The sequence below is a fragment of the Seriola dumerili genome, unplaced genomic scaffold, assembly GCF_002260705.1.
Source record: "Seriola dumerili isolate Sdu_G_001 unplaced genomic scaffold, Sdu_1.0 BDQW01000081.1, whole genome shotgun sequence".
In the NCBI taxonomy this organism is placed as follows: Eukaryota; Metazoa; Chordata; class Actinopteri; order Carangiformes; family Carangidae; genus Seriola; species Seriola dumerili.
Window position 1 is genome coordinate 2,178,568 of NW_019174336.1, and position 16,497 is coordinate 2,195,064.

Genomic DNA, 16,497 nt, shown 5'->3' on the forward strand with positions numbered 1-16,497 from the left:
GACCTTGACCTTCGACCTTTGTCCACAAAAATTGAATAAGTTCATCTTTGAGTCCAAGTGAATGTTTGTGCCAAATCTAAACAAATTTCCTCAAGGTGGTCTTGAGATACCACATTCAAGAGGCCAAAACCGTGCTTTAAGAGGTCACGTGACCTTGACCTTTGACCACCAAAATCTAATCAGTTCATCCTTGAATCCAAGTGAATGTTTGTGCCAAATTTCAGGACGTTCCATCAAGGCGTTACTGAGATATTGCGTTCCTGAGAAGCAGATGGATAACGTGAAAACATAATACTTCCTAATAAAGATTCAATACAAACACATCAGTAATAATATCCATACACGTTTCTTGTGTATGTCTTCTATACATTCGTGTCTAAGTGTGTGTGTGTGTTTGTGCAGACCAGCAGCGTCCCTGGCTCCTACAGCAGGTGGAGATCGACACACACTTCCTGCGGAGGCTCAATGTGCTGGACTACAGTCTCCTCCTGGCCCATCAGCCCTTGCACAACGACGAGCGCCACCAGAGTCTTTCCTTTGCAACTCTCATCATGAGAACAAAAAAGTCAGTAAAGATCTTCTTTTTTTTTTCGTAGTTTGTCCTTTATTTGAGAGTCTCTGCTGTTAGCTTTGAGGACACTCACTGGCATAAAGCATTCCCTAGACCAGGGGTGTCAAACTCAAATACACAGTGGGCCAAAATTTAAAAAAAAATGGTACAAGTCGAAGGCCGGACTGGTTCAATGTTTATTGAGAACTTGCAAATGACCTTGTTGCATGAATTGAACCTGAAATTAACAAAGCCTGCAAAGCATATAATGACAGCTGGGCAATATCTGAAGTGTCGCTGCTCTCATCCACAGCTAGGGAGTATGCGATGAACTCTTTTCTCTTTCCCACCAGCTGTTGCTGTAGATCGGTGGAAAGCTGATCTACACGGTCAACAACCGTGTTTCTGCTCAGGCTCACATTTGAAAACACTTGCCTTTTATCTGGGCACAAACGGTCGCACACTTTCATCATGCAGTTTTTGAAAAATTCCCCCTCGGTAAAGGGCCGGGCTGATTTTGCGACCTCTGCTGCCACAATAAAACTAGCCTTTACAGCAGCCTCACTTTGTGATTTGGCTTTTGTGAACATACCCTGCTGTGACATCAGACTTCTTTTCATCTCTTCTACCTTCTGCTGCCTTTGTTTCACGTCCACGTGTTTGTACCTGTCTTGGTGTTTTGTTTCATAGTGTCTTCTTACGTTATATTCTTTCATTACAGCCACGCCGTCTCCGCACACAAGACAAACAGCTTTGCCTTTTATATCTGTGAACATATACTCTGCCTCCCAACTGCCTTGGAAACCCCTGTTTTCAAAGTCCACCTTTCGTTTAGCCATTTTTGGGGAGAGTAGTAGCTGACAGTTGACCACAGGTGCTCCATAGGGATGCTGATGAATGAGTGGGCAAGGACTCGCGCTCGCGGGCTCTCGAATGACACGCGAACACGCTGGCAGTGCATTGTGGGATTTGTAATGTATTAGCAGCGCGTGCGGGCCAGCTCTAATAGTGATTAGATATTATCATGCGGGCCAAAGATAATTACATTGCGGGCCGGACTTGGCCCGCGGGCCTTGAGTTTGACATATGTGCCCTAGACCCTAACCCTAACCTAAACCTAATTCTTCCTGTGACCTTAAAACCAAGTCTTAATCCTCAAATAAACCTTTGAAGTTGTGAGGTCTGGCCACAGTGATCTCACAATGATGGTATTAAACCAAACAATCTGACAACCATAGAAAGACACACACACACACACACACACACACACACACACACACACATACACACACACACACACACACTGAGAACAGGGATGGCTGCCCAAACCGCCTCCTTGGATCTGATGTGAGGTTGATCCCTGGACTCTGATAAAAAGCGCACAACGCAACAACTGACTCATGTGTAGTTTTTTGAACAGATCATAGACAGATCCAGGGAAATATCAAACACACTGAGTCAGCTGTCTGTCTTTCTGCGGACAGATTTTTTTCACCACAACAGCATCACAACCTACAAGAAACAGACTCTACAATACAGACTAGGTGTTGGCCAGATGACTGAAGAAAACTGTACACAACTGTCTGAGGCACTTATGTTGTTTTGGTTTATTTGGTTTTTGCTCGACTTGTAAGAATAAAAGATTGAGTGTAGACAAAGAAAAAGTTACTTGGAGCACAGGGTAAAGAAAGAACAAAGAACTCAGACAAAGTGATAAAAGAGAAATCAAGAGCAAAACGCAGACAGATTGGCACGGATCCAAGCCCGAAACCAACAAGCCAAGTGTGTCAACTAGAGAGGAGAATAACTTTCTATAGAACTTTTAATATAACTTTTATAAATGTTTAATTTAGAGTTTACCTATAAAAACTTTCACATCTGTGAGTGGTTAACTGATCAAACAACATAATAAACATTTCCTAAAGCTAATAGTCTATAAATGTGTATTACACAGCAGTTCTTTGACTATAATAGTAACAATAAAGACATTCTGGATGTCATGTAGTGTGTGTTACCTTGTGTGAAAGATGCTGACAGTATGGTCACATGAAAGGAATCTATAGAATCTATATGTTCCATTTCAACCATTCTAGTGGATAGAGATCTGGAGTTTGACTTACTACATGAAACATCACATATAAAAAATAGCTAGATATTTAATTTGATATTTTTCTCAGATCTGTCTGAACAGAGTAAACTGCTGGTGTATTGTCAAGATTGGAATGTGGCTTGTAATTTCTGATTCTGTTATGTAGAGACGGGACAGAGCAAGAAACCTCAGTTTGTGTGTGAGACAGAGTCCAGGATTCACACCTTAGTGATAATCAGTTCTTTTGGTCTTACTTTTCCTATAAAAGCAACAATCTAATATCAATAGACAGAGTCTTACTGTTACAAAATGGAGATTTTGGTTGTTCTTTCCAGTTTGCCTGGTGTCCATTTGTTGATCCTCTGGAGCTGACCTTTTGATCCATGATCTGGTTGAGCATCTCTCTGACATGCTAACAGCTTGTCTGTTTATGAAAGAGAAGGGTTATTTGTCTCTGTTTCCTATCAATTTGATAGTTTGATGGTGAGAAGAGTAACAAAGTGTCAATTTTCGGTCCATAACTCTGTATGTCCTTATAATGAACTTCTTTTATGGCCTGTGACTGATGCCAGGCCAGGTGTGTCCACTACAGTGCTATTCAGTTAATATATTCATGACTTTCAGACAGTGAAACCACAGCATCTTTCAAATGATTCCTGGCACCAGGCATCTGTACTGAACCTGTACATGTGTTCTGGCCAACAGGGTGAACTAAGCACATTATTCATATAAATATAAATAATGGCACATAATGATATAATGTTTGACATTATTTTAGAGGTTTTAGAGAAGCTGGGAGACCAGGCCCCAGGATGGTTAAGTAGTCTCCACCTTGAGTGGTGGCAGGTGCTTGCAGTGTGTGTACTGTGTGGCTTGACAGATAAATCATAGATTGCAGTGCCTCCACTAGAGGGCGACAACGTGCTGTATTTGAGTGGTGTGCCTTCAGATGGGAGTACAGCCCTGTGTTTATCTGTGTGTGTGTGTTACAGGTTAGTGGGAGCTTTAATATGTCCTGGTGGGATGGGGCAGTTATCTCTTGTTTTCACCCTCCATCCACCCACATTTATTACTATGCAGCCTATATCACTGTTTGTCCTGTCTGTCTCAATACTAGTGTGATAGAGGCAGTTTTAAGAAGAAATATATGATAAATACTATCAAGAACCCGAGTACCCGGCCCGGAGGGACACCGGGGCCCCTCCCTGGAGCCAGGCCTGGGGTTGGGGCCCGTGGACGAGCGCCTGGTGGCCGGGCCTTAGCCCATGGGGCCCGGCCGGGCCCAGCCCGAACCGGCAACATGGGTTCGTCTCCCAGTGGGCTCACCACCTGCAGGAAGAGTCAGAGGGATCCGGTGCATTGTGGATTGGGCAGCAGACCAAGGCGGGGGCCTTGGCGGTCCGATCCTCGGTTACGGAAACTGGTCTTTGGAACATGGAACGTCACCTCTCTGGCGGGGAAGGAGCGGGAGCTTGTGGAAGAGGTCGAGCGATACCGGCTAGATATAGTCGGCCTCACCTCGACACATAGCGTCGGCTCCGGAACCCAAGTCCTTGAGAGGGGCTGGTCTCTCCTCTTTGCTGGAGTTGCTCCGGGTGAGAGGCGGAGGGCCGGGGTGGGCTTTTTAGTGTCCCCCAGGCTCTCTGCCTGTACGTTGGAGTTTACCCCGGTGGACGAAAGGGTTGCGTCCCTGCGCCTTCGGGTCGGGGATCGGGTTCTGACTGTTGTCAGTGCTTATGCACCGAACAGCAGTTCAGACTACCCGCCCTTTTTGGAGTCCTTGGGACGGGTGCTGGAAAGTGCCCCGAAAGGGGACTCCATTGTCCTACTGGAAGCCGTCAGGCTGAAGAAGGAGGCCTACAGGGCGTGGTTGGCCTGTGGGTCTCAGGAATCAGCTGACTGGTACCGGGCCAAGCGGAGTGCAGCCGCGGCAGTTGCTGAGGCAAAAACTCGGACGTGGGAGGAGTTCAGTGAGACAATGGAGGAAGACTATCGATCGGCTCCAAAAAGGTTCTGGCAAACCGTCCGGCGCCTCAGGGGGGGAAGGCGGCAACTCGCTCACACTGTTTACAGTGGGGGCGGGGAGCTGCTGACGTCAACTGAGGATATAGTAGGACGGTGGAAGGAATACTTTGAGGAGCTCCTCAATCCCACCAACACGTATTCCGTAGAGGAAACAGAGCCAAGAGACCTGGGGATGGATGATCTAATCTCCGGGGCAGAAGTCGCCGACGTAGTGAAACAACTGCGCGGTGGCAGAGCCCCGGGGGTTGATGAGATCCGCCCTGGGTATCTCAAGGCTCTGGATGTTGTAGGGCTGTCTTGGTTGACACACCTCTGCAACATTGCGTGGACATCGGGGGCAGTGCCTTTGGAGTGGCAAACCGGGGTGGTGGTCCCCATCTTTAAGAAGGGAGACCAGAGGGTGTGTTCCAACTACCGTGGAATTACACTCCTCAGCCTCCCTGGTAAGGTCTATGCCAGGGTACTGGAAAAGAGGGTCCGATCGATAGTTGAACCTCAGATCGAGGAGGAGCAATGTGGTTTTCGTCCTGGGCGTGGAACTGTGGACCAGCTCTTTACCCTCGCTAGGGTGCTGGAGGGAGCATGGGAGTTTGCCAATCCAGTCCACATGTGTTTTGTGGATTTGGAGAAGGCTTACGACCGTGTTCCTAGGGGCTCCCTGTGGGGGGCACTCCGGGAGTATGGGGTGGATGGCCCCTTGTTAGTGGCCATTAAGTCCCTGTACCAAAGGAGTGTGAGTCTGGTTCGCGTAGCCGGCAGTAAGTCGGACCTGTTCCCGGTGAGGGTTGGACTCCGCCAGGGCTGCCCTTTGTCACCGGTTCTGTTCATAACTTTTATGGACAGAATTTCTAGGCGCAGCCGGGTGGTGGACAGGTTTGGTTTCGGTGGCAGGAGGATCTCATCTCTGCTTTTTGCGGATGATGTGGTCCTCCTAGCTTCATCGAACGCCGACCTTCAGCTCTCGCTTGGGTGGTTCGTGGCCGAGTGTGAAATGGCTGGGATGAAGATCAGCACCTCCAAGTCTGAGGCCATGGTTCTCAGCCGGAAACGGGTGGATTGCCCGCTTCAGGTCGGGGGGGAGGCTTTGCCTCAAGTGGAGGAGTTTAAGTATCTCGGGATCTTGTTCACGAGTGAGGGTAGGAGGGAGCGGGAGATCGACAGGCGGATTGGGGCGGTGTCAGCAGTGATGCGGACGCTGAATCGGTCCGTTGTGGGGAAGAGGGAGCTAAGCCGGAAGGCGAAGCTCTCAATTTTCCGGTTGATCTACGTTCCGATCCTCACCTATGGTCATGAGCTTTGGGTAATGACCGAAAGAACGAGGTCGCGAGTACAAGCGGCCGAAATGAGTTTCCTCCGCAGGGTGGCCGGGCTCAGCCTTAGAGATAGGGTGAGGAGCTCGGTCATCCGGGAGGGACTCGGAGTAGAGCCGCTGCTCCTCCATGTCGAGAGGAGCCAGCTGAGGTGGTTCGGGCATCTGGTGAGGATGCCTCCTGGACGCCTCCCCAGGGAGGTGTTTCCGGGCATGTCCCACCGGGAGGAGACCTCGAGGTCGACCAACGACACGCTGGAGGGATTATATCTCTCAGCTGGCCTTGGAACGCCTCGGGATTCTCCCGGAGGAAATGATGGAAGTGGCCGGGGAGAGGGCTGTCTGGACCTCTCTGTTGAGGCTGCTGCCCCCGCGGCCAAGGTTCGAGTCTGGCCTGTGGCCCTTTACTAAGTGTCATCCTCTCTCTCTCTCTCTCTCTCTCTCTCTCTCTCTCTCTCACTTTCACACACACACACACACACGCACGCACGCACACACACACACACATACACTGAAAAAAATGTCTCTTCTAAATCTCTCCTGAGTGATCATATTACAGTGAATACAGCTGAAATCACAGCTCTGTCTTTAATTCATGTGTTTGGTGATTTTGTTAGAAAGCGGTGAGGTTATAAAATCAGGATTTGACCATAGATGGTCCAGACATATACTAGGTTTAGACCTAGTTTTGTTTATTCTTTTCCATCCTCTAATGCTAATATGCTAAACTAAGATGGTGACCACAGTAAACATAATACCTGATTTACATCAGTTTGTTTGCACCTGCCTGCATTAGGAGGCGCGGCTTCACTGATCCAAACCTACAGTAAAATGAGTCAGTTGTTGTTGATTTAGTTTGCTTCATGGAAATCTCATAAACCAGAACAACTTGGCTAAAGGACAATAAAAGAATGCTGTTGGATCACACTAGTGTGGCCTGCTAGTTTAATAGCACCTGCAATCAAATCTTCATCATGATTCATATCATAAATCAACAGGCAAGTTTAACCATCAATGACAAGTTACTACACAGGCTTAATGCTTACCCTTACTCCTCTTTTGGAAAAGTCCAAAAAGATTTAGTTGTTTTTTCCCCTTATGTTCTACTGCCATTTCTCCTTCTGAACTCTTCCCGCTGTAATTTGAGTTGCTGACACTTGACTGCAATACGTGTTATGTCACTCACTCATTTACTTCACCACTGACCATCAGGCCCTGCCAAGCTCCATGCACACACACACAGACTGAAACTAACACTGATTTTGACTGGCTGTTATGTTACAAAGACTACAAACACTTATGTAAAAAATTATATCCGGGGCTACACTCAAAACATTCGGGGCTTGAACCCCGGTAAAATGACCTGGCGACACAGATGGTCCTGTCCCGTGTCCACTGAAGAGCATCAGTGAGTCTCTGATTTTTAAAGTGAAGCATCGCTCAAACACTGACTTTAAATGTCAAACTGCTTTAATCGGTGTTTTTAACAGTTAGAATCACCAGGTCTGTTTGATTTCCTGAACCACCGACACTGAAGGAATCCAACCCGGGAGGAGCTTACGGTAATGGTGGTGAAGACTGAAAACCCATGATCCCATGTTATTTCATGGCATCACCCAATAATGTCTGTTGTTATAGCTTCGATTGAGTCCCCTAGAGGCAGAAGTTACAGACTGTGTGTTTAAGATTAATTTGTGATGAAGGAGATGAGGTGATCAAAAGCAGACTGAAGATGAGTTTGGAGCATATAGAATTGTGTCATCAGCAAAAAAGTGAACATTGAAGTATTGATTAGGAACAATTGTATAATGAAAACAACAATGGACCAAGGATAGACCCCTGTGGCAACCCTAACCGTAACCCTATACAACTAAGAGAACTTAGTGGTACATTCAGGTGCCTGTGGGAATGAAGCAGAAACACATTTATTAATTTGAGAACTTGTGCTTTGGAAATATCTGCGCTGTATTCCAATTATGTACATCCTACTTACTACCCTTCATTCCTCTGAAGGTTTGTCTCACTCACTAAAATTTATGTCATATGTCAAAAAGATTGTATATCTTGTATCAGATCGATCTGCGCTGCTAGTACATTGATGTATCATCTTCTTGTCTAGACAAATCAGAATATTTCACAACACAGATGAAGTGTGAGTGAGGCCACATAACTGTGACTCATACCTGCTCTCTTCCCTGTGACTTCCCTGTGATTTCAGATCTGTGAATCGAGGCTCCAGTCCCGTTCATGCAGGCGTAGCTGCTGTCCCTGGGGAAGTCCCAGAGGATGATGCCATCTTGCTTCTATCTGAAATAGATGGCACATGTTTGAAGCAACCACGAGCAGGAGATGCATCAAGTGGTAGCACTCTTCAAGTGTGTCCAAAGCATGCTGGGCCAGGCAACGATGCAACTGAGCTCTCTGACTTCAAGGCCCAAAACCGACGTTTACTACCCAACCTGAAGAATCCTCTGCACATCATCGATGGGCCTGAGCAGCGCTACTTCATCGGCATCATTGACATTTTCACAGTTTACAGCTTTAAGAAGAGGCTGGAGCATTTGTGGAAGAGGCTGAGACATCCAGGCCGGTCCTTCTCCACCGTCAGTCCACAGACTTACTGCCTCAGGCTCTGTCAGTGGGTACAGGACCACACCAAGTAGACCCTGGTTGAGAGGTGGAGACTCACCACCCACTCTTACTGAGCATGTCTAAACAACCAAAGTCCTGAACAAATGAAGCAAGTTTACCTACATCTGTTCCATGGGTCAAATCACCATGTGTAAAATACAAGCCTGACCTCTGTGGCAGTATATCTGTGCACAGTGAACGTTTTCAGCACTGGAAAATATTTTGTGGAGAAATTAATATCACTCAATACAGTGAGAAAAGTGATGCTCAACCATTAATTTATTTGAGCAAACAAAAATCTGTTCTGAACTCACTGAATATTTTATTTTATTCTATATGTTTTCCTTGCTGCAGTAGACATATGGTGTACATGGTCCTATCTGTAAAACAGCTACACGTACAAACAAATGTATTTAAACTCACTTTGTGTCTGACTTTAAAGGAATGGTTCAGGTTATTTGATGTGGGGTTGTGTGAGGTACTTTTCTGTAGTCAGTGTATTACCTCCAGTAGATTCAGATCAACTCTCAGTTCAGAGAAGAGTGGGAGTGCTGGTGCAGAGGCTGAGTGATGAGCTGCTGACGGGGCATCCACATAAATCACAGACTGTAAATAAAGATAGATGTAGCCTCCATGACGTCAGTAGTTTTGAAGCTCAGTGAGCTGCTCTGCCATCACCATCTTGGCAGTGCCTGACTCCGCCCCTATCTAGCTGCTAATCCAAAAATGGACAAAGAGGTGGGGCTTGTATGGAGCTGAGTCTTCGATGACCATACCCTCAATTATACAGAACTCTAAGTCTTAATAAAATGTAAACAGGTGAGTTATATAAAAATTCACCCCCGTACAGTTATCATGAAGGAAGAAATTAGCTCTAGAGACCGAACTGTCTTTAGAACATGTTTTTTCTGCTGTAAAGTTGAACATTTTAACATGGGAATCAATAGGGTTTGACTCACTGTAGGAGCCTGACTCTAGTGGTTTGGAGGAACTGCAGTTTTTGTCATTTCTGTGTTGGCTTCATTTTTCAGCCCCATGTTTTAGCCACTAAAAAGATGGGGCTGAAAAAAAACCCCAACATCAGTTGAGCTATTTAATTTTCACCACTTTATTTGCATTCAAACAGCAAAATAAAGCAGCACTTCAACTGATATAAAAAAAAAATTCTGTGGGTTTTTTTTTAAGTCGTTAAAACACTTTTATGTGGATGACCCCATCCGCAGCAGCTCATCACTCAGCTTCTGTACTAGTGCTCCTGCTTCTCTAAACTGAGAGCTAATCCGAATCTACTGCAGGTAATACACTGACTATAAATAAGTAGCTCACACGACCTCACATCAAATAACCTGAACCATCACTTTAAGAATTCTTCTCCATCCAGTTATAGTTCTCCTGGTGCTGAGAAAAAACAGCCAAAAAATCTCAGACTTACAGTGAGACAATTGGCTGAAATTGCATCATGTTGTAACAACATGATATATATACAGTATATATTGGGAATTTGAACAAGGGGAAAATGAATGAAACAGAGTGAGAGAGATTATTCCTGTTATTTTATGTGGTTAACAGCAGATTAAATTGACTGAGCACACAACAGATTTTTGTTTGCAATAAATGAATATTTATATGATTGTCATTCAGAATTATAAAAAAAAATTGTTTACTCAGAAATCTGACACAAATATAATTCCACTGAGTAATTTCCCTAAACTCAGTGAGGAAAAAACCTCCACACATGCATCATGAGGAGGACAGAAAAGCTTCTTGCTTTATAAAAAACTGCATCTGATGTGCCTTCGTACAGAGATGTGTGAAAAGGCGAACATCAGGTCGGCTTCACTGGCTTTAAATGCAAACGTTTCCCTGCATGTATTTCCAAACCCTATTTCATGGTCATTTTATTAAGAGAATGTGGGTTCATTAAAGGGTTTAATAAATACTGAACTTCCCTTTTTTGCAAGCAAGGAGTGTCTGGAAGTTTCAGCAGCACTAGATGCTGTTTCTCTCACCTTGAAGTTGTGACTGCCTTGGGCCCGATCACAGTGTCCACCTTCATGGACTCATTGATTTTGAGGGATTAGTGATCAGGTGCATGAGGGCTCTCTAGAAGCCATGTTGAGCCTGTTATACACACTTTCCGTTCACTCGCATTTCTTTAGACTTTGCTTGAAGTAATTACCCATAGTGTTGTGACTTAAATGCAGGATAATCCTGTTTACAGTTGTTTAATGTTAAACAACCATCATAGACTGGAAGAAAAAAGAAAAACCTGCATGACAGGAAGGAACCCTATCATTATCCTTTTAGAAGATTAAAAAAAGTATACATGTGAGTGTAAACACAGCTCAGTGGTGACTCAGAGCCAGACCTGCGTAGTTGGTTTTTCTGTGATGACGATAAGAAATTCCTAATCTGCTTTTATCAGATCTGATCCTACGTTACTATTCTGTTTACAAACAGGGAGCGAAGGGAGGAAGTCAGTCATCTAAAATCTAAAGTCACAAACCCAAAATAGGTCGAAACATGTTTTGGCGTTGTCTAGGTAACGTGTTGCAATGTTGTTGCAAGCAATCAATCTCTCACCAGGTGATGTCAGTTAAGTGTGTGACGTTTCATGACATGGGGGGGCATTGGGATAAAGAAGGGGAGGGAAGTCTCCAGCCTCTTTAGCATATTTTCATTTTTCAATACTAAGTACTACTACTATAAGATACTCAAGATATTCAATATTTAAGCACAAAAGGTCAATAAGTTTGCTAGTGATTTCACATATTTTTCTTCCAGTTGGAGTTTTTTTTTTTTTTATTAGTGAAAGACATAAATAAATGCCTGAATAAACCCTCAGCGCAAATGAGGTTCTAAGCCTTCCTTGGTATCAAAGATTACCTGCAGCTGAAAATGCACTGCCAAGTCAACCCCCCACTCCCCAACTCCCCTACCCCAACCCTGTACAATAAACCAGGATATGGTGCAGTTAAGATGGATGTTCTCAGCCCCAGAATATTAACAGTTGATCAACAGTTTTTTATAATATGAAAAATATTCACATGATACCACATTAGAATAAGACTACCCTTATGAAGGATTTATAAATGGTTTATATTTAGGTTAATAATTCAATTGTTAACACTTTATAAATCATAAATAAACAATTAGAAACATGTTATAACACAGTTTTCATACATTGATAAAGACCAACTATTTGGCAAGATCAAGGTAATGCTTACTACTCATTAATCTTACTAATGAGTTACTACCATTCATAACTGGTAAAGTGAGCCTTATTGTAACTCATTAATAAATGATGATGTGACACTTCTCTTATCTATTATTTATTAAGTGTCTGGGCACTTCAATGGCTCCTGACTGCAGCGTTCATGGGTTCGAGTGCGACCCACGGCACTTTGCTGCTTGTCATTCCCTCTCTCTCTCTCTCTCTCTCTCTCTCCCTTACTGCCCAAAAAATAACTTCACTTTAAAAAAAAAAAAGCATTATCAACTGGATTGATAATCTAATTATAAACCATTTATAAATCCTTTCTAAGGATAATCTAATTATAAAGTGGTACCAAAACAATAATATTTGAATCAAACCTCCTCAGAGGAAATGAACAACAGACTTGCTCATGCGAGTTCTCTGCAGAGCTGCAGATGTGATTCTGTTTGTGATTATTTATCACTGGGTTTCTGCACGAATGGATGTGTTTACATATTTGTTATTGCATACAGTGCACGCAGGCCGCATCCAAAAAAACTGGCTTGCACACTGTCGGCTGAAATAAATTTACGTCACAGACATGCGCATGCGAAAAGTATAATTTGGGTTTAAACAGCAGAAGTTCTTGTGAAGACTCGATCTGACCACTACTGGGTCCCTGGTGTCTGGTCTGGTAAAATGTGTTTGTAATCTCCAGATTAACTTTTTAACCCTTTTTGTTTTGACGATGCAGTATAACTGACACATTCTGAATGACAGCGAATGTAATCAGTTTTTATTGTTTGTAACTTCATATGGTCTCAGAGGAGTGTTCACTCTCCCCTCTCTATGACTATTAATTCACCATCAGGTTTTAAGTATGAAGAAAAAGAGCAAAAATGTCTGAAGACAGAAGATGGAACTGTGATAATATTCTGGGGCTGTGTTTTACTTCTGATGTTGCCACCAGCTCAGGCATCGTCGATAAACTGCTTTATAGACCTCTTTGCTGGCTGTTCCACTTTTACACAATATGTACTCATGCCTTATGTCTACAACAGTGGGAGAGATACAACAGCTGTAACCTTTGCCAAATTGATAAAGGATGTGTAAGAGCTCAGCTTGTTGTCTGGTGTCTGTTTCCTCTGGTGTCTCACCTCCTCACACAGACACTACATACACTGATAAGCCAGAAGTGAATGTTTCAGACCTATTGAGTGTTGAGCAGTTCCCAAAAAGGGAGGAGGCATTTTCATTTCATCATTATCTGAGTTTTTCAATTGAAACTAGAGAGGTGTACTGTATGTCTTAGAATGACTATACAAAACTCATGAAATCTATATGAAAATACATGTAAGCTCATGAGGAGGATATACTTCATGAATGGTGCAAGTAATTATTTCTGAATTAATGAAATGCAGTAAATGACTCCATATTATGGTATGGTTAAAGGATACAAGCTTGTCATACAGATAGAAAAATGTTAAGTCTTTGTTACAAACAAACTTACACTATGTGTTTTCAGTTTATTTGAATTTCTGCCCTGTCTGCATGACGGCAATGCTACACAACCACAGACAGATGTAGAGTTAAAGGAGTGATATGTAAGTTTTGCTACACAGCTAGCATTAGCATTAACAGCTGTTTACTTACCAGTCCAGAAGAGACGTTGTGCGTTCAGCATCAATCTTCATTTCTTTACTCACCAACATCTGTCTCCAGAGGTGGAAACAAACACCAATGTTAACTCTTGTCTCTATCACATCTTTTCTTCTATTGAAGACAGCATGCTAACCAGCTAGCCCCGGCCTGTCTCGTCACTTTCTGACAGTGACTCTCTGGAAGATGTAGCTGCTCAGAGGTCGTATTGTAACCTCTTGTATTATAAAGACAATGATGGCTGAAGCTATCACCACCACCTGCTCCTGGCTCCATGTTCGGTGGCAGAGAATACTTACAAATGGCTCCTTTAAAGCACCTATTTGTAAATTTTGCTATTGCGACATAGCTAGCATTAGCATTAGCATAACAGCTGTTTACTAACCAGTCTAGAAGAAACGTTGTGAGTTCAGCATCAAACTTTGTTTGTTTACTCACCAATGTTAACTCTTGTCTCTATCACGTCTCGTCACTTACTGATAGCAACTCACTGTAGCCTCCAATCTGCTCTGAGGACGTAGCAGCTGAGAGAACATTTTATAACCTCTTGTTCACAGAAGGGTGAATACTGGACCTACATTCATCATGTGGACAGAAACACAATTGCAAATGGATGCTAATGCTGTTTGCTAGCACATTAGCTATCACATCATTAAAATGTCACAGTTCTGTATCTGTGTGCTTGTTGTGGAGCTGGTCTGACACCAAGTGGTCAAAAATAATAAAAATGGGGTACCCCGGTGGCTCAAAAATATATAACTTTAAGAAAAAAGAAATAAAAATGTAATGAAAAGTATCCAGTGCAGCAGAGGTTTCTCTTTCTCATTCTGTGGTACTTGGACTTCAGGCTTGTTTAGATAACTCACTGGATTTAATCAAAATTTAGACCTGAGCGAGAGAGAGCATTTGGTTTATTTCTCTGGTGTGGAACAGCAGAAATCTCATGGTGCTAATTATTTCCATATTACACCGACCATCTCCAGACACAGCTACGTGCTGAGCAGATCAGTTTGTTGAAAGTGGCTACAAGTCTGCCTGTCTGTGAAAAGGATGACCTCCTCAGACTGGTAAACACTTATTACAGGAATATGGTCTTTTGGTTTTTCAGTCTGACATCCACCACAACCACAGAAGACTAAACTCCAGTGACCCAGCTGGAGATGAATGGTACATGTTTCACCGTTCAATAATGACTGGTGGGTCATTTTAAAATGGGCTTAGATATTTTCTATTGTTTGACACAATTATACTCATGGTCAGCACACTGAACATTTTTACTATTATACATGTTGCTGATAATATTTATGTACTTTTACACTGTGCTATCTTTTTCCCGTCTGTATTTCCCTCAGAGATGTTTTTTGTTTAATTGCTGATTAGTGGCAGCATCGCTTATACAAAACAAACAAACCAAAACAAACACAAATATAATTATCTCATAAAAAACAACACCTGAAACATAAAATACAATAATATAATTATTGTTGTACTGACTCTGCAGTTTTCCTTAGCTCAGTGCTTTGGTTTAATATCTTGCAGCTTTACTGTTTTGGTTCATTGTCACCACTCTCATCCACTTTGTTTCCAGCTGCAGGCAAATGTTTTCAGTGAAAAGGCTCCAAAAACCCACTGGTATTTTTCTCAAGGTTTGGTGGAGTTAATTTAAAAAAACAGAGCAGATGATTTTTTTCTCAAGTGAATTCATTACATGAGAATAATATTGGACTGATTGGTCAGAAAATCAACTCCAAATACACAAAAATGTTTCTCTGTATCTGCTTGCGTGTGTACATAGGCAACTGTTTCCTCACCATTGCACGAATAGCTTCATAATGTGATAATGACCCATACGCAAATGTAATATATGTACCTATACTGAATGTCCATATATGAAATATGTTTACATATAAAATAAAAACATACAGTATATGAAAAAATTACATGTGAAACTTATTAGAAATTGGAACTATTTAATTTATTGACATATGTCTAACCCCCATACAGATATATATATTTATGAATGTATGCTTATTGACATATGTTACATAAATATATATCCATCCCAAATTCTGTCAATATATGTTATTACATACAGTAGGGTCCAAAAGTTTGAGCCCACTTTACCAGGATGGGAAGAGACATTACTTACTTACTTATTACTTACTTACATATATTGTTCACAACATGTTATACCATATAAAAATGTATCATAGATATTTTTAATATATCTACAAATACAAGTTTTACTAAGGGTGTTTCATATGTTATAAACTTATATCTATGAAAATATGTGATAATAATATATCCCCTATAGGAGACGTATATGGCAACATCACTCTTGATACAGGGACATATATGTCATTTATTATAATTTTGTTGTGTCTACAGCATGTTGCCCTCAAGTGGAAAAAAGGAATATTGCTTCAACACTACTCTGGAAACTGTCTGCTGCACAGAACGGAAACATTTATCAGCCAAACAAACGCGGTGCTTTGAAGTCACATGATTGTCCCGGTTTCATTTGTATATCAACAAAATTCAAAGGTTTTATTTCCGGTGCATTTGTGTATATAAATGTTATTTTATATTCTCCTACAAAATAAAATAATATATTTCTCCTGTAGTGTGGAAAAAGAGCAAAAGATATCAAGAGAGCGATTCACATCTGGTTCTTTGTTTAGACTTTGATCAACTTGGGACAAACTCAATGATTGATCAACGATACTGTGCAGCAGACACAATATTTTTGTGCAAAAAAAGTCTGGAGAAAAAGGTCACCGGGGATTTGTCTTGAAGAGAAACTGATACTTATCTCTCTGACTGGAATGTAATGATAATAGATGAGAGGTGAAACCGATTCATGTCTTACATAAACTGAGTCTGTGGTCTGTGCTCCTCCTCCCCTCTCTATTCTCCCTCCCAATTTGCATGCATGGATGAGGTAATCCCAGAATGAGGATTTTTGGTGTAGGCGGTTGACTACAGCCGCTGTTCCCCTGCTAATATAAGACTCTGCATGTATGAGCAGTAAACAGCTT

The 16,497-nt window shown here is 42.5% G+C and overlaps 1 protein-coding gene across 1 annotated transcript in view; it reads left to right on the plus strand.

The window, feature by feature from the left end:
* pip5kl1 (phosphatidylinositol-4-phosphate 5-kinase like 1) overlaps positions 1–8,838 on the plus strand; it is a 30,179-nt gene extending 21,341 nt beyond the window's left edge. The window contains exons 8-9 of the mRNA XM_022744572.1: positions 403–565; positions 8,192–8,838. Coding sequence (XP_022600293.1) covers positions 403–565; positions 8,192–8,636 — 608 coding nt within the window. The 3' untranslated portion in view covers positions 8,637–8,838. The remainder of the gene's footprint in view (positions 1–402; positions 566–8,191) is intronic.
* The last annotated feature ends 7,659 nt before the right edge of the window (positions 8,839–16,497 follow it).